Here is a 17,112-nt window from a genome sequence, read left to right on the forward strand (position 1 = left end):
ATTGTCATGGAAATGTGTGTTAGTTGTGGCCTCCAGGTCTGCCCACCACCATTCCGTCAGTCCCATTTCCACACTCAGGATTGTCAGGTATAAACAGTAGCACTCAAACTCAGTGTACTGCAGCCCTGGAAACTGGAAAGCTGGCAAGTTGTCTGCCAAACAGGTAATCACTGAGCTTCAGTAAGGTTGCTAACCATCCTAACCCAATCCTATATTCACACTTCAAACACTCGCTTGCATTTATTACTGATAGTTCTTTTAACATCTATAACATTTTAAGTCTTTTGCACATGTGATATAAACTCAAATAACTATTTAAACTTGGTTTAGTAGTTTTTTAGTATATTGCCCTAAAAGGGCCTTGATGTTTTTTTTTTTTTTAAGTAAAATAGAGAAAGCAGACCAAAAGAGACTCAGGAAAATAGCACCAGGAATACACATTTATATATATATATTTTTTTTTTATCAGAAACTCATCTCTGTAAGCAAATAAATATGCCTGCACATACATCTGCACTCGCTGATATTCATATATAGGCCAAAATATACAAGACTCATGTGTCTCACAGCTCTTTTTAGACATGGTGTCTCTTTTCGGCTCAGTGGAAAAGACCGATTGGTCTTAAGGGTTAAAATTAGAAGTCTTCTAAACCTTTTCTAAGTCACATACCAGCCTGCACCTCCTCCGCTGAGTCGTCCACTTCAAACATCCCTAGTCCAGAGTTATAATTAGCTTGCACTGAGAGCAGGGGATGTAGAATGTTGTATACGGCATGTTGTTATTCCCAATAACAACAGTCAATTTTAACACTAGGTAAAGACTTGCTGCCAAATCAGTCAAGGAGAGTACGGTTAGGTAGGCTGTGTTCATGGGTGTGTCCGAATCACTAAACACACTAAACTCTAAACTATATTTTTTAATTAATAGCTGAAATGTGTTTCTTTGAAGTAATGAAACATACCAATTCTGCTTAAAATTTGTATAAACATTTCCTAACCTTTAAAAATGCTTTTTTTATTGTGATAATTTTGGCCACTGCAGAGACACATCACAGTATGCAGATCAGTCAATTAATAATACTGCCCCTCTGCTGCAGCTTAGCTGATCAACTGTCTCTCCTGCCCTGCATCTAAACCCATACATCACCCAAACTACCCCTGCCATTTTTTTAGCCTTTTTTATATTTGAGCTGAGTGTGGAATAAGCAGAAATCAAAGGGTTTAGTGCCCCTTTAAGATGCTGTCTGTTTTAAATACACATAGTGTTCACTTAGGTAATCAACATTGTTGTAAAAAAAATTGACATAACAGAAGTAAATGTAAAAAAAAAAAAAAAAAAAAACAGTAAAAACTGAATTATGTTTATTAATACATGAACAAAATATTATTTGAAAATACACATTTATTCATTTCGGTGTCACATCCAAAATATAACAGCATTATTAAGAAGGTACAATTAAATAATATATAATATTGTATTTGGCCTCTTTTGATCATATGCAGGAACAAAAATAATGTATAGATTCTTAGAATCTATTAATCTTCAGAAAAATAATTATTTTTGTATAGTAAAGAAATAAGCACACTTCCTGTCACACACAGTCCTTTACCCCAACAAATTCAAAGTGCATATTTTTAACACGTGCAAAACCCATTGTATCATTTTAACAAACTTTGTTTTTGAAATGAAAGATCTCTTTTTATTCAAAGATCTCAAATCTCAATTTTTTGATCATTTAGGCTGCTTGTTTTAAAGTTATAGTAGGTGATTTTGAAGAAACCAGTAGTTTAAGCCAAAAAAACAGACCTCCTTCCAAAGCCAATCCACTCCACAAAACACAGGAACACACAGCTAACGGCATGTGAGGGAGGAAAGAGGTGAAGAACTGAGCAGAATTCATCAAATTCATCCTTTAAACATTTGTAAGGTGAAAAATCTCCCATAACCTTCAGTAATTACAAATAATCACAACATACATTCACTCGAAACATGCACACAAACAAGCTAAGCTAGCAAGCTAACAGCTACAGTTTAAACGGTACCACTTTAAAATAAGACTACCTTTATAAAGGGTTTATAAATGGTTTACAATTAGCTCATTAATGGTTACTAATTATGTTGTAAATGCCTTAAAAATCATTAATAATCAGTTATAACACATACGTAGAACGGGCAACAATATAGATGGCTGTGGGTTCACTATTTGGCAAACAACAGGTCGTTGTTGCACTTTTTACATATGTGTTATAACTGATTATAAATTATTTTTAAGGCATTTGCAACCTAATTAGTAACTATTAATAAACTAATTGTAAACCATTTATAAGCCCGTTATAAAGGTAGTCTTATTTTAAAGTGGTACCATTTAAACTCTCTACACATGTAGCTGTGTTTTTAATAATGTAGGTTTTTTTACTGTCTGTCCACATGAGACACAGACTTGACTGTAAAATGGCAAAACCAACTCTTAAAATGTGAGCATGAGCTAGCAAGGAAGTTAGCCTAGCAGGGAAGCTAACACCAGTCCACACAGATGCAGTGAGAAGCTGATTTATACCAGAAAGATATAAACACCTTAGCTATGTTGGCTAAATCATTCAGGAAAATGACAAATTTCACCATAAACAAGACAAAACTGCTATTTACCTGCTCAACAGCATCACTTTCCAGGGTACAGGTTACTCCACCCTTAGCTGGTGACACTAATTCCTAAACCACAATGGTGTTTTTGTGTTTAAGTCTTTTTAATGGACTCTGCAGTACACATCTACAGCACTTGCCTGAGTGTGGGGTTGTGAGGTAGGCTGGTATTCAGGCAAGTGTGTGTGAGTTTAAACAGTCATGTGGCCTCTGTAAAAAAATGATTCATATTCTTTTTGTCATTAGAGAATTAGACTTAAGACAGGACAAGACAATACACTTATGTACACCATACCTGTGCTGGGCACAGATGGACTTTTGCCTCCGCCTTTAACCCATCTGTGCAGTGAACACACTAACACACACCCGGAAGACACACAGTGATATCGTGCTAAAGGGTCTCAAACCCACAACCTTTCCATCTCAGTGAAGTAAAAAAAAAAAAAAAAAAAAAAAATTTCAGGCAAATCACCTACTATACCTTTTAAGGGCTCTAATGTGTATTTTTTCTCATACACACTACAGTCTGAGCTCTTTTTTGCTATTAAGTATTATACCCCAATTTAAGAGATTGTCTTACTAAGAGTTATTCCTTATTGGTGTTCCAGGAAATTCATTGTTATCCATAAATATGTATTGATTATTATATTAAACTTGATGTATAGGATGGTCATTGTTCTGCTGTTCTTCTTCGAATGCTGGGTTCTCATAGATGTGCTCCTTTCTCCTCACATGATCTGACATTGGAATGGCACCTAATGTAAAAAAAAAAAAAAAAGTTAAGAGTTATTAGAGTTATTTAGACAAATCACTTTGTAAAAGAGATACAGCTTGTAAAAAAGAAACCTTGTAAAGATTTTAAAAAGCCAATATAAAGGGTTTTTATATTAATAGGCCAGCATTTTCTGCCTGATATAACGCATTAATCTTGAGAATATCTATTCAAGAATTATTAATATATAAAATATTGAAGTAAATCTGCAACACATTTTCCAACAAATTAAACATATTTCATGTCCTCCAAACAATTTTTTTTTATGGTTGTTTGGTTTTAATGTCTATTTCAAAAAATGCAGAATTTGGAGTTGATTCATTTTACTGATCTAAAATGATAAAGTGAAGCAGAGAGAAAACAGGCAGCTTCTCCACAGCCTCTAGAGGGGGCCACAGTATCAGTGTGTGATTTGAGAAAAACGTTTTTAAAAAACGAGGGCTCTATAAAAAGCACACAGAGAGAACACAGCTTTTAATCAAGAATGGACTATAAACAGAGTCTTACTGGCAGTTCAAAAACAGTATGTGTAAAAAAAGTAACAAATCATTTTTAATATTATATAATAAATAAATAAATCCATTTCATTTTAGGATGCACATTTGTCTTAGAAGTGCTCCGTTATGTATTTTATTTAACCCTCACTACAGTAGAAATGTGAATTTTAACAGTATTTAACAGTATTTATTGGTATATGATGTGAATGTTGTCAACTTAGTATTATTGTTGAAGTAGCAATACCAAGCAATAACATGAGTAGGAGTCGGAGTATTTTATTAAATTTTAGTTTTTATATATTATTTTAATACAGAACATACTAAATATCTAATATCCATTTGCTTTCCAAGCTGTTAAATTGTATATTTGTATCTTATACAAACATGTTAGCTAATTGTCCAAATATGCCCAAATGAGATATTTGTATATTTTGCTTTGAGAAAATTGCATTTGTTGTGTGGTTCTTACACAGTGATACACATAAAAGATATATATATGATATAAAAATAATAATGCTTCATTTAGTTAGAGCAGTGTGTGTGGCTATTATTCTGTGATTTTTTTTCCCCTAAGGATGTTCATTAATAAACTTAAATATGACATAAACATAATCAGTAGATCATTTATTTACTAATTATTAATAACTGTCAGTTAGTAATTGTCAGTTGTAGTAATTTTATCTTATTATATTTATAACACAGTGCCTTATATTATTTACAAAATAGGATCAGAAAAAATGCTTTATCTAATGGTACAGTTAGGTTAACTCACGTTCAGCACTCTCAACATCTAAGCGTGACCTGGTCTCAACATGTTGCTCCTGAGACGTGACCACCGCTGGCGTTTCTGGCAGTGATCCTGATACAGAACTCGGGTAAAACCTGACATCTTCTGTTGGAGTGGTTGATTCCTGCGGTTCTACCCCAACCTTCAGAAAAAGATTAATCAGCAGTGTACAGAATGATAAGGTAAGTGATAATAATGTTACTTCTCACAGCAACTTATGTAACATATTTGCACATATCCTTGAAATAAATGAAACATGTCCTCAGAAAAAACTGTTACAAGTTTGATCACAGCCAAAAATACACACTGACTCCTTGTTATTATAATAGTAGGTCAGCTATAGCTGTGGGAAAAAAATAAGAAACCACTTAAAATTATGATTTTCTTTGATTTTACCAAATTGCTAACCTCTATATAACTATATAATCAAGAGGAAGATGGATGACTACAAGCCATCAAACCAAACTGAACTGCTTGAATTTTTGCAACAGGAGTAAAGCAGCATAAGGTTATCCAAAAGCAGAGTGTAAGACTGGTGGAGGAGAACATGATGCCAAGATGCATGAAAACTGTGATTAAAAGCCAGGGTTATTCCACCAAATACTGATTTCTGAACTCTTAAAACTTTATGAATATGAACTTGTTTTCTTTGCATTATTTGAGGTCTGAAAGCTCTGCATTTTTTTGTTATTTCAGCCATTTCTCATTTTCTGCAAATAAATGCTCTAAATGACAAGATTTTTATTTGGAATTTGGGAGAAATGTTGTCCGTAGTTTATAGAATAAAACAACAATGTTCATTTTACTCAAAAATATACTTATAAATAGCAAAATCAGATAAACTGATTCAGAAACTGACGTGGTCTCTTAGCTGTATGTCCAAAAGAAACGTACCTCTGCTTTCAGAATATCATATTTACACATGGGGCAGGTATGGTGTTCCAGGAGCCATGGTTCAATGCATGTCTTATGGAAGAGATGACTTGAAAGGGGATAAAAGGTCACAGTTTAGGAGTCAGTCTTACAGTCGTCATAAAGCTAGCAAATCATTATCTGACTCTACATGGTCCTATAAGTGCCATACACAGTGTCATACACCGAATTTTAGTCACTCAGGAGATTTCCTGCTGCACTTTGAACCTGAATAAACTCTCCTCATGAGGTTATATAAGCATTATGTGATGTTTTACTGAACAACCATAAATATATTTCTATTATAAGTCTATATGCTGTAGAGTACAGGTCAAAAGTTTGGATTAAATTCAGTGTTATATCATTATTAAACGTCATAAAATATTAAACAAACCATAATATGTTTTATATTATAGATTCTACCTCTTGCTAAGTTGACTGCTTTGCATATCATGGCTGGATTTTCTCAGTCAGCTTTATAAGGTAGAGTCACCTGGAATTCAGGCTTTCAGTTAACAGCTGTGCTGAACTCATCAAGAGTTAATTACTTGAATTTCTTGCCTCTTAATAAAGTGTTTGAAAGCATCACTTGTAAAGTAGTGAAGATGTAGAGTTACAGGTATACAGTGAATAGTGAATATTTGAATAATGTTCTAATCCATATTCCATAATATGGGAAGCAAGAAATACTCAACTAAGTAAAGGAAAAAAATATTTAAGAAATTAAGGTCAGTTTATCTTTAAAAGTATCCTCAAGCGCAGTCGCAAAAAAGACCATCAAAAATGATAATGAAAATGATAATGAAACTGGCACTCATCAGGACCGCCCCAGGAAAGGAAGAGCAAGAGTTTCCTCTGTTGTACAGGCTAAGTTAATCAGAGTTACCAGCCTCAGAAACCACAAGTTAACAGCTCCCCAGATAAGAGCACCTAAATGATTATAATGAGTATTTTTGGTGTGTTTAACACTTGTTACATGATTCCTTATGTGTTTCTTCATAATCTAGATAACTTCCGTATTCATTAAAAATAAAAGCATTGAATGAGAAGATGTGTCCAAACTTTTGACTGGTACTGTAAAAATAACAGGAAATTAATTTAATAGGGAATTAATTATACCTGTCATTTTTAGCCTAAACTATTAGATATTAAGTGAGCCTCAGCTTTAACTGGATATTATTCACAATAATTTCCAAAAAAATTAAAAATGTTCACTAATCAAACCTTAGATAAGATAACTACTAAGATTAATAATTTACCTGCAAGGCAGATTTGTCACAATATCCCCCCTCTTGAATGGATCTATGCACACAGCACAGGTGTTCTCTTCTGCTTCAACTTCCTGCAAAGAAATGAGAATGTAATTAAAACACATGGTTTTAATTGGTGTCTTTAAAAAAACAATAACTAGCAATAATAAAATTGTTGTACAGTACCGGGTCATTCCTTCGAAGTGTCCGAACTTGTAACTTGGAAATAGCTCTCTCCGCCACTTTCTTCATTTCTCTCTGTATAAACGACAAGACAGATTTTGAGTTTTTTAAGCAGATATTCAGATTCTTCGATTTTAGAGCTATTCTAAACAGTTGGGTGAGTTGAACAAGCTAAGAGTATGTTAAACAAATTCAGAGAGAATTTTGTATTTTTGTGTAATGTTTATTAATATATATTTTTGGATGTTATTGTTAGTTTAGTTATTTTACTTACAATTTGTGCTTAAAAAAGGTTTTCTCTATCATTCTGCACTCAATAACCATAATGAATTGAATGCATCATAACAAATGATCTTTATAATTATGTCCAGGCAAAATGTTTGTATTACTTTTTAATACATTTGCAAAAAAAATATATATATTTTTTTTACTTTGTCATTACAGGGTATTATATGCAGAATGACAGGACAAAACCCCTCCTAACTATTTTTTGTTTTTTATTCTAGACCATTTACTATTTTAGCACATGATAAAATGTGATGAAAGTGAAAGGGTCTAAAAAAAAAGATATGATCACATACAAAAACTTTCCCTCTCAAGATTTTATTTTGTAAAACTAAAGCCAGAGTTTAAAAGAGGAATTAAAATCTACCTTTAATTATTTTAAATCTAGGTTTCATACAGGCTCCACTAAAGAAAAGTCTTAAGAATCGTACGGGAACTATCCTGAAGGAAGCTGAAATAATATAAAAAGTCATTCTGGTCAAAGCAACGAGGAAGTGGACTGATTTAATGTTTTCTTGTAAACAGCTCGAAGTAAGAATAAACAGCTCTGGAAAAAAAAAGTTTCCTTGATTTTACCCAATTAAGAACCACTGAAATATAATGATAGAAGTTGGATGATCACAAGTCATCAAACCAAGCTGAACTGCTTGAATTTTTGCACCAGGAGTGTCATAAAGTTATCCAAAAGCAGTGTGTAAGACTGGTGGAGGGAACATGATGCCAAGATGCATGAAAACTGGGATTAAAAAACAGGGTTTATACGAACTTGTTTTCTTTGCATTATTTGAGGTCTAAAAGCTCCGCTTCTTTTTTTGTATTTCAGTCATTTCTCATTTTCTGCAAATAAATGCTCCAAGTGACAATATTTTTATTTGGAATTTGGGAAAAATGTTGTCCATAGTTTATAGAATAAAACAACAATGTTCATTTTACTCAAATTTATACCTATAAATAGCAAAATCTAAAAGTGGTCTCTTAATTTTTCCCAGAGCTGTATATAAATATTTAAGCAGTCATTTAGTCTTTAGATTTCAACAAACTACTCCAGTATACTGTATACTACTAGTGTGTTAAAGTGTAGCACAGTCATGGCCAAAGATATTGCCACCCCTACACTTCCAGATCATTGTTACAAATAGAAATAGTTTGATACTTTTGGAACAGTACAAAAAATAGAATCATCTGATGTAATTTCATACAACTGCAGACATGAACTGGACTAAAGTATTAACAGCCTGTCTTTAAAGGTCTATTTTCATTTTGTGTAAATGATACGAGGATATGCTTTGCCAAAATGCTCTGTTTTTGGTCTCATCTGTCAGCACAATGTTCTCCTGGAAGAATTGTTGTTTCCTCTGGCTGGCTCCTTTTGGCATGATTTATGTCTCTTTGTCGTCAATGCTTGTCTTTCTGGGTCTCCTTTTCTGGGCCGCCCCGTTTCATTCAGAGGGCATTGGATAGGGTGAGTTGACACTGCTGTATCCTGTGTCTGCAGGTCAGCTTGAATTCTCTCACCACCATTCAAACACCATCCTACATTTCAGTCCTCCAACAATGTTTCTGTTCCGTCCACTTCCAGGGGGGGTTAGTTACAGTGTTATTAACTAGAAACTGCACTGTGTCCAAGCTTTTTCTGTGTCTTTTTTGGACAAAGTGGAGAGTGGAATATGAAGATCTTTGGAATTGGACTGTGGCATTGAGATTGTCCATATACTTCACAGAATTTTGATTCTCATATTCTTGGACAGTTGTGTGATTTTCTTTTGTTTCTCCATGCTCAGTAAATACATAAAACGCTCACATAAAAATAGTGTCAAATTTATCTTTTTAAATATGTGATTTCTCTGTCACCAGCACCTGCTATTTACCACAAATACAAATGAATATTTTCTTACAATTCAGTTACAAAATCAGTTAATTTTATGGATTTCTGTGAGGAGGCATTTCAGACTTTCAGACTTGGTTCGAATCCCAGTCATGCAGCTTGCCATCAGCTGCCGAAGCCCTGAGAGAGCTCAATTGTCCTTGCTCTCTCTGGGTGGGTACAGTAGATGGCACTCTTTTCCCTCATCACTCCTAGGGTGATGATGATCAGCACAAGGCTGCGTCTGTGAGCTGATGTATCAATGATGTATCAATGTATCATGTATCAATGTATCAATCCTTTCCCCCTGCCTCTACCCTTCCCACCAAGCTCTATCTTCCACATTCTACTTCTCTGTCTCACTTCTCTCTGCTTTCCACAGATGAAATGCTTCATCTTCTACATTCTAACAATCCAACCACTTGCCCACTTGACCCTTTACCATCTTCCCTCTTTCAGACAATTGCTCCTGACCTCCTTCCGTTCATCACTCACATCATTAACACCTCTCTATCATCTGGTCATGTTCCATCAACTTTTAAGACTGCCAGAGTGGTTCCTATCTTGAAGAAACCAACTCTAGACAGCTTGGATGTTGGCAACTACAGGCCAGTTTCTCTCCTCTCTTTCCTTTCTAAAGTCCTTGAGCGTGCTGTCTACAACCAACTTTCTCTCTTTCTCACTCAGAACAATCTTCAGGATCCAAACCAGTCTGGCTTCAAACCTGCACACTCTACTGAAACTGCCCCCATTGCAGTTACAGAGAAGCTTCATGCAGCAAAAGCTACCAACCTGTCATCTGTTCTGATTCTCCTTGATCTCTCTGCTGCTTTCGACACGGTCAACCACAGCATTCTCCTTTCCGTCCTCACCAGCCTTGGAATCACTGGCTCTGCATGGCAGTGGTTTGCATCGTACCTGGAGGACCGTTCCTACCAGGTAACTTGGCAAGGGGCAACATCTGCCCCATGCAGACTCTCCACTGGGGTTCCACAAGGCTCGGTGCTTGGTCCTCTTCTTTTCTCACTCTATACTCGCTCTCTGGGTGAAATAATATCTTCTCATGGATTCTCATACCACTGCTATGCGGATGACACTCAACTAATCCTTTCTTTTCCTCCTTCCGACACTCAGGTTTCATCCCTCATCTCAGCATGTCTCAGTGATGTCTCGATGTGGATGAGTTCTCATCACCTAAAACTCAACCCCAGCAAGACTGACCTTCTGTTCATCCCAGGAACTACGAGCCTTCACAACAATATCTCCATCTCGTTCGACAACTCACTGGTCACTCCATCGGCAGAAGCACGAAGCCTTGGTGTAGTAATGGATGACCAGTTATCATTCTCAAGCCATATTGCAAATCTGACTCGGTCATGCAGATTTCTCCTGTACAACATCCGAAGAATTCGACCGTTTCTGTCTCAGGAAGCCACTCAGGTGCTTGTGCAGTCTCTTGTCATCTCAAGACTTGACTACTGCAACTCTCTACTGGCTGGTCTTCCACTGCGAGCCACCAAACCACTACAGTTAATTCAGAACGCGGCAGCACGACTCGTCTTCAATCTTCCGAAGTTCAGTCATGTGACTCCTTTGCTGCGTTCCCTCCACTGGCTTCCTGTTGCCGCCCGCATCCGATTCAAAACCCTGACGCTGGCCTACAAGGCAAAAAACAGACCAGCTCCTTCATACTTGATGGCGATGGTCAAAGCCAGATCTGCACCAAGAGCTCTTAGAGCTTCCAGTATGACTGGGCTTGAACCTCCATCACTCAAAACACACAGAAAACAGACATCCAGACTCTTCTCTGTGCTGGAGCACCAAGGTGGTGGAATGAACTTCCACTGGATGTCAGAACAGCAGAATCACTCGCCGTCTTCAAACGTCGACTGAAGACACATCTTTTTAAAGAGTTCCTAAACTAAAAAAAAAAAAAAAAAAAGGTTCCTAGGGTTCTAAACATGATTAAGTTCTATGTATCTCTTGATCCTAGTCTACAAACTAGCTTTGGATATCTTAAGTAACTTTGAAGCACTGTTGTAAGTCGCTCTGGATAAGGGCGTCTGCTAAATACCGAAAATGTAAATGAAAATGTATCAAAACCGAGTCACTTCGCTTTCCTCTGAGCGTGCTGTGATGCTACTCGATAATGCTGCATCAGGAAAAGAGGTGGAGGAAAAGAGGCGGAGTCTGACTTTACATGTGTCAGAGGAGGCGTGTGCTAGTCTTCACCTTCCTTATGTTGATGCATCACTAGTGAAGGACGATATACAGATGGATAGCATTTGAAAAGGTGGTATAATGGCCAGATACATTTCTTTTTCTCTACTTTTTTGGTAAAATAAAAAAGCAAGTGACTTCTAATGCATTTTTAATGGCCAGGACTACATAATTCTCCTCTAATCTGATTAACTATTGATGCATTTAGTAAACAGTGAACTAAAATTAGGCAAGAACATCATTTAACTAACACTATACACATGTTTAATGTTTATACTAGCATCTCCTTCTGAAATAATTATTCTGAACCATCAGATGAGACAAAAAACTGGTGAGGTGTATCAGGTGAGTGTCTAACCTGCTGTCTCCGGAGCTGTCTGTTTCTGTAGATGCGTTTAATCACCACAATGATGAAGTAGCCCAGAATGACGGCTGTTATTCCAAAGAAGGTGAAAGACATGATATAGACCCACGTAGGGCTGCCCATAGACTTAAACCGGTTGCCCACTTCAATGTACATATAGGCCATTGTCCCACTTTCCACCTGGCTGGAGATTTCTTTTCCAAGGTTGTTGCTGATGGTGATGGCCACTATTTCATCAACCCCTATAAGACAAAGCAGACAAAGTAGGTGTTGTTTTAAATTAGCTTATGTATAAAAGTGCAAGTAAATACATAAGAAGAACAACTATACACAAACTAGTTATGGACAATTTATTTGATATGTCTGAATACTTTACTGCACTTGTATTTACCAATGATTTAAAAAAGTAGAATATCATTTAAAAGTTACTTTATTTCAGTAATTTAGTTAAAAACAGGTATTAAACACAGAGTGATGTATTTTAAGTGTTTATTTATTTTATTGTTAATGATTATGGTTTACAGCCAATTAAAACCCAAAAATCAGTGTCTCGAAAAACAAAAATATTTTATAAGCCCAATTGGTACTTTTGGCAGTGTGGGCAGTGTGCCAAGTCCTGCTGGAAAATGAAATCATCATCTCCATAAAAGTTGTCAGCAAAGGGAATCATGAAGTGCTGTATGATTTCACAGGAAAACAAAACTGCACTGACTTTTACTTCATATAACACATCAAAAGTTCCAATTGGTCTTATATAATATTAATTTTGTTTGCGATACTGACTTTTGGGTTTTTATTGGCTGTACATTAGCTATAATCATCAACAATAAAAGACATAAAGGCTTAAAATAGATCATTCTGTGTGTAATACATCTATGTGATTTATGAATTTCACATTTTGAGCTGAATTACGGAAATAAGTAACTTTTTAATGATATTCTATTTTTTTAAATGCACTAGTAGCTGTGAAATGTGAGATGAGAAAAGACAAGTTAGTTATTCACTCTATATTCACCATTTTTATTATCATGATATGGTACTTTGCTTACTATGTATTTCGAGTGAAGCAGAGATAATTGAAACACTATAAAGAAACATTATCATTTTTATTATTATTTATCCTGTAGGGTATGGTTCAATTATCTCTGCTTCACTTTAAAGTACCCCATACATACCCACCCCTAATTATCACATCAGGGTACTACTTTTTTTTTAAGCAAAAGAAAAAAATCACACTGTTCTCATTTCCTATTGTACCGTGTATCTAAACACAGCTTTTACTTTTATGGGCTTTTAAAAAGTAACTGTGTTGTAACTGTGTTGTTCAAAATATGGTCTGTAATTCAGTACTGAAAAATTTTAATGCATAAATAGTTTTGCTGTTTGCAGGTGTTTCCTCTCAAATCACTTCCACATCTAAACCCAGTCGAACCCCCCCGCCCCCCTTTACTCCACCCGCCCTCTATTGTTTAGGACTGTGTTCAGGAATTGACCAGGTCTAACAAAAAGGAAATGAAATGTTCCTCAATTATGTACATTGTTTTATTTAGTGTGATCTGTTTAAAAATGATTTATATTATATAGTAGTAACACTCTGTAACACTCTTTGAGGTGTCCAGTTAATTAAATACACCTGCAAACATTTTTATAATATTTTATTTAATTCCTTTTTTGTTGTTGTTTGTAATTGTTGCAAATAAAGCAAGTGTGCTTTATAGAATCAAGTATAATCAGCCATTATGGAACTATAAGAAAATAATCAAATAACCAAATGTTCCTTTCAGCTGCAATTCAAAGGCGATCTGGCCTTTTCTTTAGCTGCTTAAAAACATTGGAATAATCTTCCACTTATTATAAAGGAATCAGCCAAAATGAATATTTTTAATCTTATTAAAAAAAAAAAACCTGTCCTGAGCGGATTATGCTGTTAGTTGTCCTTTTTGTCTTGGTCTACTCTTGTCATTGTCTTGTCATCAGGTTTTTTCATATGATCGTTTTTATTTCTGGTATTTTCCCTGTTTTTCCCATTTCTTTTATATTTAGTTTTTGTGTTATTGTAAATTAGGCTCGTGTTATTTGATTATATTGTACAGCACTACGGTCAGCACTGATTGTCTTTTAAATATGTGCTATAGACATAAAGATGACTTGACTAGACTTGACTTTGAAGTGTCAAAATATATTAAACAGTTTTCATATATTATGTATTGCAATATATTGTATTTAGCGTATATAGTTCTCATTAAGAAAAAAAATTAACTGCACAAATAAAAGAAGGCAGCATACTGCCCTATTATTATTATGTTACAGGGGGTTTGCACTTTGCACTTGAACACTATTATTGGCTACTAATAAATTGAGTTTATGGATCATTATGAGTGATATAAATCGTTTTATGACTTGCACACCATAGGCCATCGGTATGCAAGTTATTTTTTTACATTCACAGTATTCACTGCATTTAATGTGCATTTTGATTATATTTATGTTTAATTTAATGTTAATTTTAATATGGTAATAGCATTCTTCATTCTTTATGTATATATACATTTCCATACATCATATAGCAATACTGTGAAATCCCCTTTAAGACTGCACTGAAGGTACAGTATTCACTCCTCCCACTAACCTAATAAATAAAACCTATGGGTTCACATTAACTTTTGAGGTGGACCCTCCTTAGCCAGGAATGTGACTCAGCACTGAAGATAAAGCAGCATTATTACAGCAGTAAGGCAAAGACACTGGAATAACTTTGGACTCTGGATTTTGTGAAGCTGGAGTTGTAAAAAAAGTGAAAAATAAAATTCAGAACAAATTCGAGACAAAAAAGTAACAGAACTACCACAAAGAAAATGGCAAACAAATGAAAAACAAAGGACAAAATGAAAAAAAATGATACTTTAAGATCACTTTAAGATACTTTATATATAGTAACCTGATGTTGAACCATGGGAAAACTAGAAAATCCAACCAACCAAACTCTTAATGATCAGATGTGTATATTCACTCTAAACAACAGTCACCAAGCCTTGTAATATTGTGAATATTTTACAGAAAATATGTTTAAGAAAAAAGTAAGTTGAGTCTAGGGGTGGGCGATATGGCCCTAAAATCATATCATGATACTTTATAGTATTTTTGCAAAAGAGATACTCTTGGTGATATGACAAAACACTGAATTTAAAAAATATATATTTTAAAAATACAAAACCTTAACAAAATGAAAATGTGTTTTTACTACTGCAAACTACAAATAATATGGCACAGCCCTAAGTGAGCTAGAATTTGATCAGATTTAAAGTCAAGAACAGAAGTCAATTATCCAGAATATCATGATACTAATTATACTAATAATGCACTCCAAATATCTCCATATATCCATGATTAAAGAAAAATATATATACTGGACAGATTTATTATTTATATAGTCTCTAGATACACGGTATAATAGGAAATGAGAACAGTGTGATTTTTTTCTTTTGCTTAATAAAAAAGTAGTACCCTGATGTGATAATTAGGGGTGGGTATGTATGGGGTGGTATTTCATGATATTTAAGGGGATTACATTTCTTTCACGATATTTAAAAAAAAATGTGCCACCCCCCTTGTTCTAATTGAGTCTTTGATTAAATATGACCTCTGATGAAATCAAATCTGATTATTAAAATGATTTAAATGATATTTTCTTAATTTGTACAAAACCTTTAGTAGAACTTTTGAGACTCCTGAGGCTACTGAGACTTTGTATAGGCAATCTGTTCCTCACACAATTAAACACTTTAAATAAATAAATAAAAATATATATACAGTCATACCTGGATGGCTCATGGGGGTTGTTGCATTTCCAGCGCCGTCATAGTTGTAGATAACCACAGCTGAGGCTTTTTTTCGCAGGGCAGCTCGAATCTTGTCAGCGTAGCTACAGTTGCCTCGTTTGATGAGAGCTATCCACGGCCGCTTTTTGACAGAGAACGATGTGTTGGGACTGCAGGCCGAGGGATCCGATGTAGGAAGTGCCACATATCCAGAGGCTGAGACCCGAGGAGAATCTGCCCCATACCAGCCACACTCACACATAGTGGTGGTTGTGTGGTTAGCTCCTGGGCTGAGGTACAGGATGTCCAGTACAGCACTCCAGTAGACCATGTAGGAGGCAGAGGAATGGGCTGGGAACTGGGAAAGCCATAACGCCAGACAGACCCATGTTAACCGAGGCAGTCCTCTTTTGTCCTTTTCCATTTTTCCCAGAGGCAGGTAAACAATCCTGTTGCTCTGCGCCACACCGTGTAGTGTTGTTCTCTACCTGCAGTTACCTGTAATAGGATATCAGCCCATGGTAATCCAAGATTGCTTTACGTCAAGTGGAGCCGGCCTTATCATCCTGGACCTTGAACACTGGTTAAGATAATATTCATTAAAAAGCGTAGCGCCCTACCTTGTCCCCATCACTGGAAATGTGTGCCCTCTAAAGAACAAAGCAAATGAAGGTTAAGAAACAGTAATAAATGGAAAAAAGAAACACTTCTACATACTTTAACCAGTAATTATTTTTGCATTATGTTCGTAGTGGCATTCCTACCGTTCTTTATATATATTTGCACATATTTAAACATTATCTACCTTGTATAGCAAAGAATCTCAGTCTCACTGCTATACACTTTCCTTCGTTTTAGATAGAATTAATGCAATAACAGAACAGAACATCATTCTTGCAAAATGTGTATTTTAATTATATTAAATATAATGACTTTAAAGTCCTACCCCTTTCCCCATCTCTGGAAGGAAGGTTAAGAAACACTAATAAATGGAAAAAAGAAACACCTCCACTTACTTTCACCAGTAATTATTATAGCATTATGTTCGTAGTGGCATTCCTGCGGTTCTTCATATATTTACACATATTTAAACATATTTATCTACCTAAATGGTTAACTCTACAGCCAAAAGACAATAACAGCTTTCCCACCACATCTCTCATTTACACTCAAGAATGTGAGCCACACCATTAATACCATTAATGTTTTTTAGTTGCCACCTTCGAGATACCAAAATGTATACAATGTAAAATGTGTCGAGCTCAGACCGGCCAATAGTAACAATAATAACTTTCCTTCCACATCCTTTATTTATACCACAGATTGTGAGCAACACCATTAACCCCTTAACCAACATAAGCCAATATTTTTGTCAATTTTTTGACTGATATTTCATGCCTATATCCTAAAAACACTAATGCTGTCCATACATGACTAAAAGACTCTGAAAAGACTCTCAACAGACTAAAGACGGACACCCTCTCACATCTAAAATCAAGTCACAGTCTTTTTACTCACA

The 17,112-nt window shown here is 35.3% G+C and overlaps 1 protein-coding gene across 2 annotated transcripts; it reads right to left on the reverse strand.

Annotated features, from left to right (window-relative positions):
- Nucleotides 1-1,345: 1,345 nt before the first annotated feature.
- Nucleotides 1,346-16,765, reverse strand: LOC103037493 (RING finger protein 148). Of its 2 annotated transcripts, XM_022683766.2 has the most exons (9): nucleotides 16,610-16,765; nucleotides 16,214-16,243; nucleotides 15,594-16,091; nucleotides 11,770-12,017; nucleotides 7,046-7,117; nucleotides 6,869-6,951; nucleotides 5,592-5,679; nucleotides 4,683-4,839; nucleotides 1,346-3,396 (listed from the first exon to the last, which is right to left on the reverse strand). In XM_022683766.2, exons 3-9 carry the CDS (start codon nucleotides 16,015-16,017, stop codon nucleotides 3,290-3,292), a joined length of 1,179 nt encoding a protein of 392 aa, XP_022539487.1. In that variant the 5' UTR covers nucleotides 16,018-16,091; nucleotides 16,214-16,243; nucleotides 16,610-16,765; the 3' UTR covers nucleotides 1,346-3,289. The 2 variants fall into 2 exon arrangements, with proteins under 2 accessions (XP_022539487.1, XP_022539486.1); XM_022683765.2 differs by having other exon boundaries at nucleotides 15,594-16,243.
- Between the last annotated feature and the right edge of the window lie 347 nt (nucleotides 16,766-17,112).

The sequence above is a fragment of the Astyanax mexicanus genome, chromosome 10, assembly GCF_023375975.1.
Source record: "Astyanax mexicanus isolate ESR-SI-001 chromosome 10, AstMex3_surface, whole genome shotgun sequence".
Classification (NCBI taxonomy): domain Eukaryota; kingdom Metazoa; phylum Chordata; class Actinopteri; order Characiformes; family Acestrorhamphidae; genus Astyanax; species Astyanax mexicanus.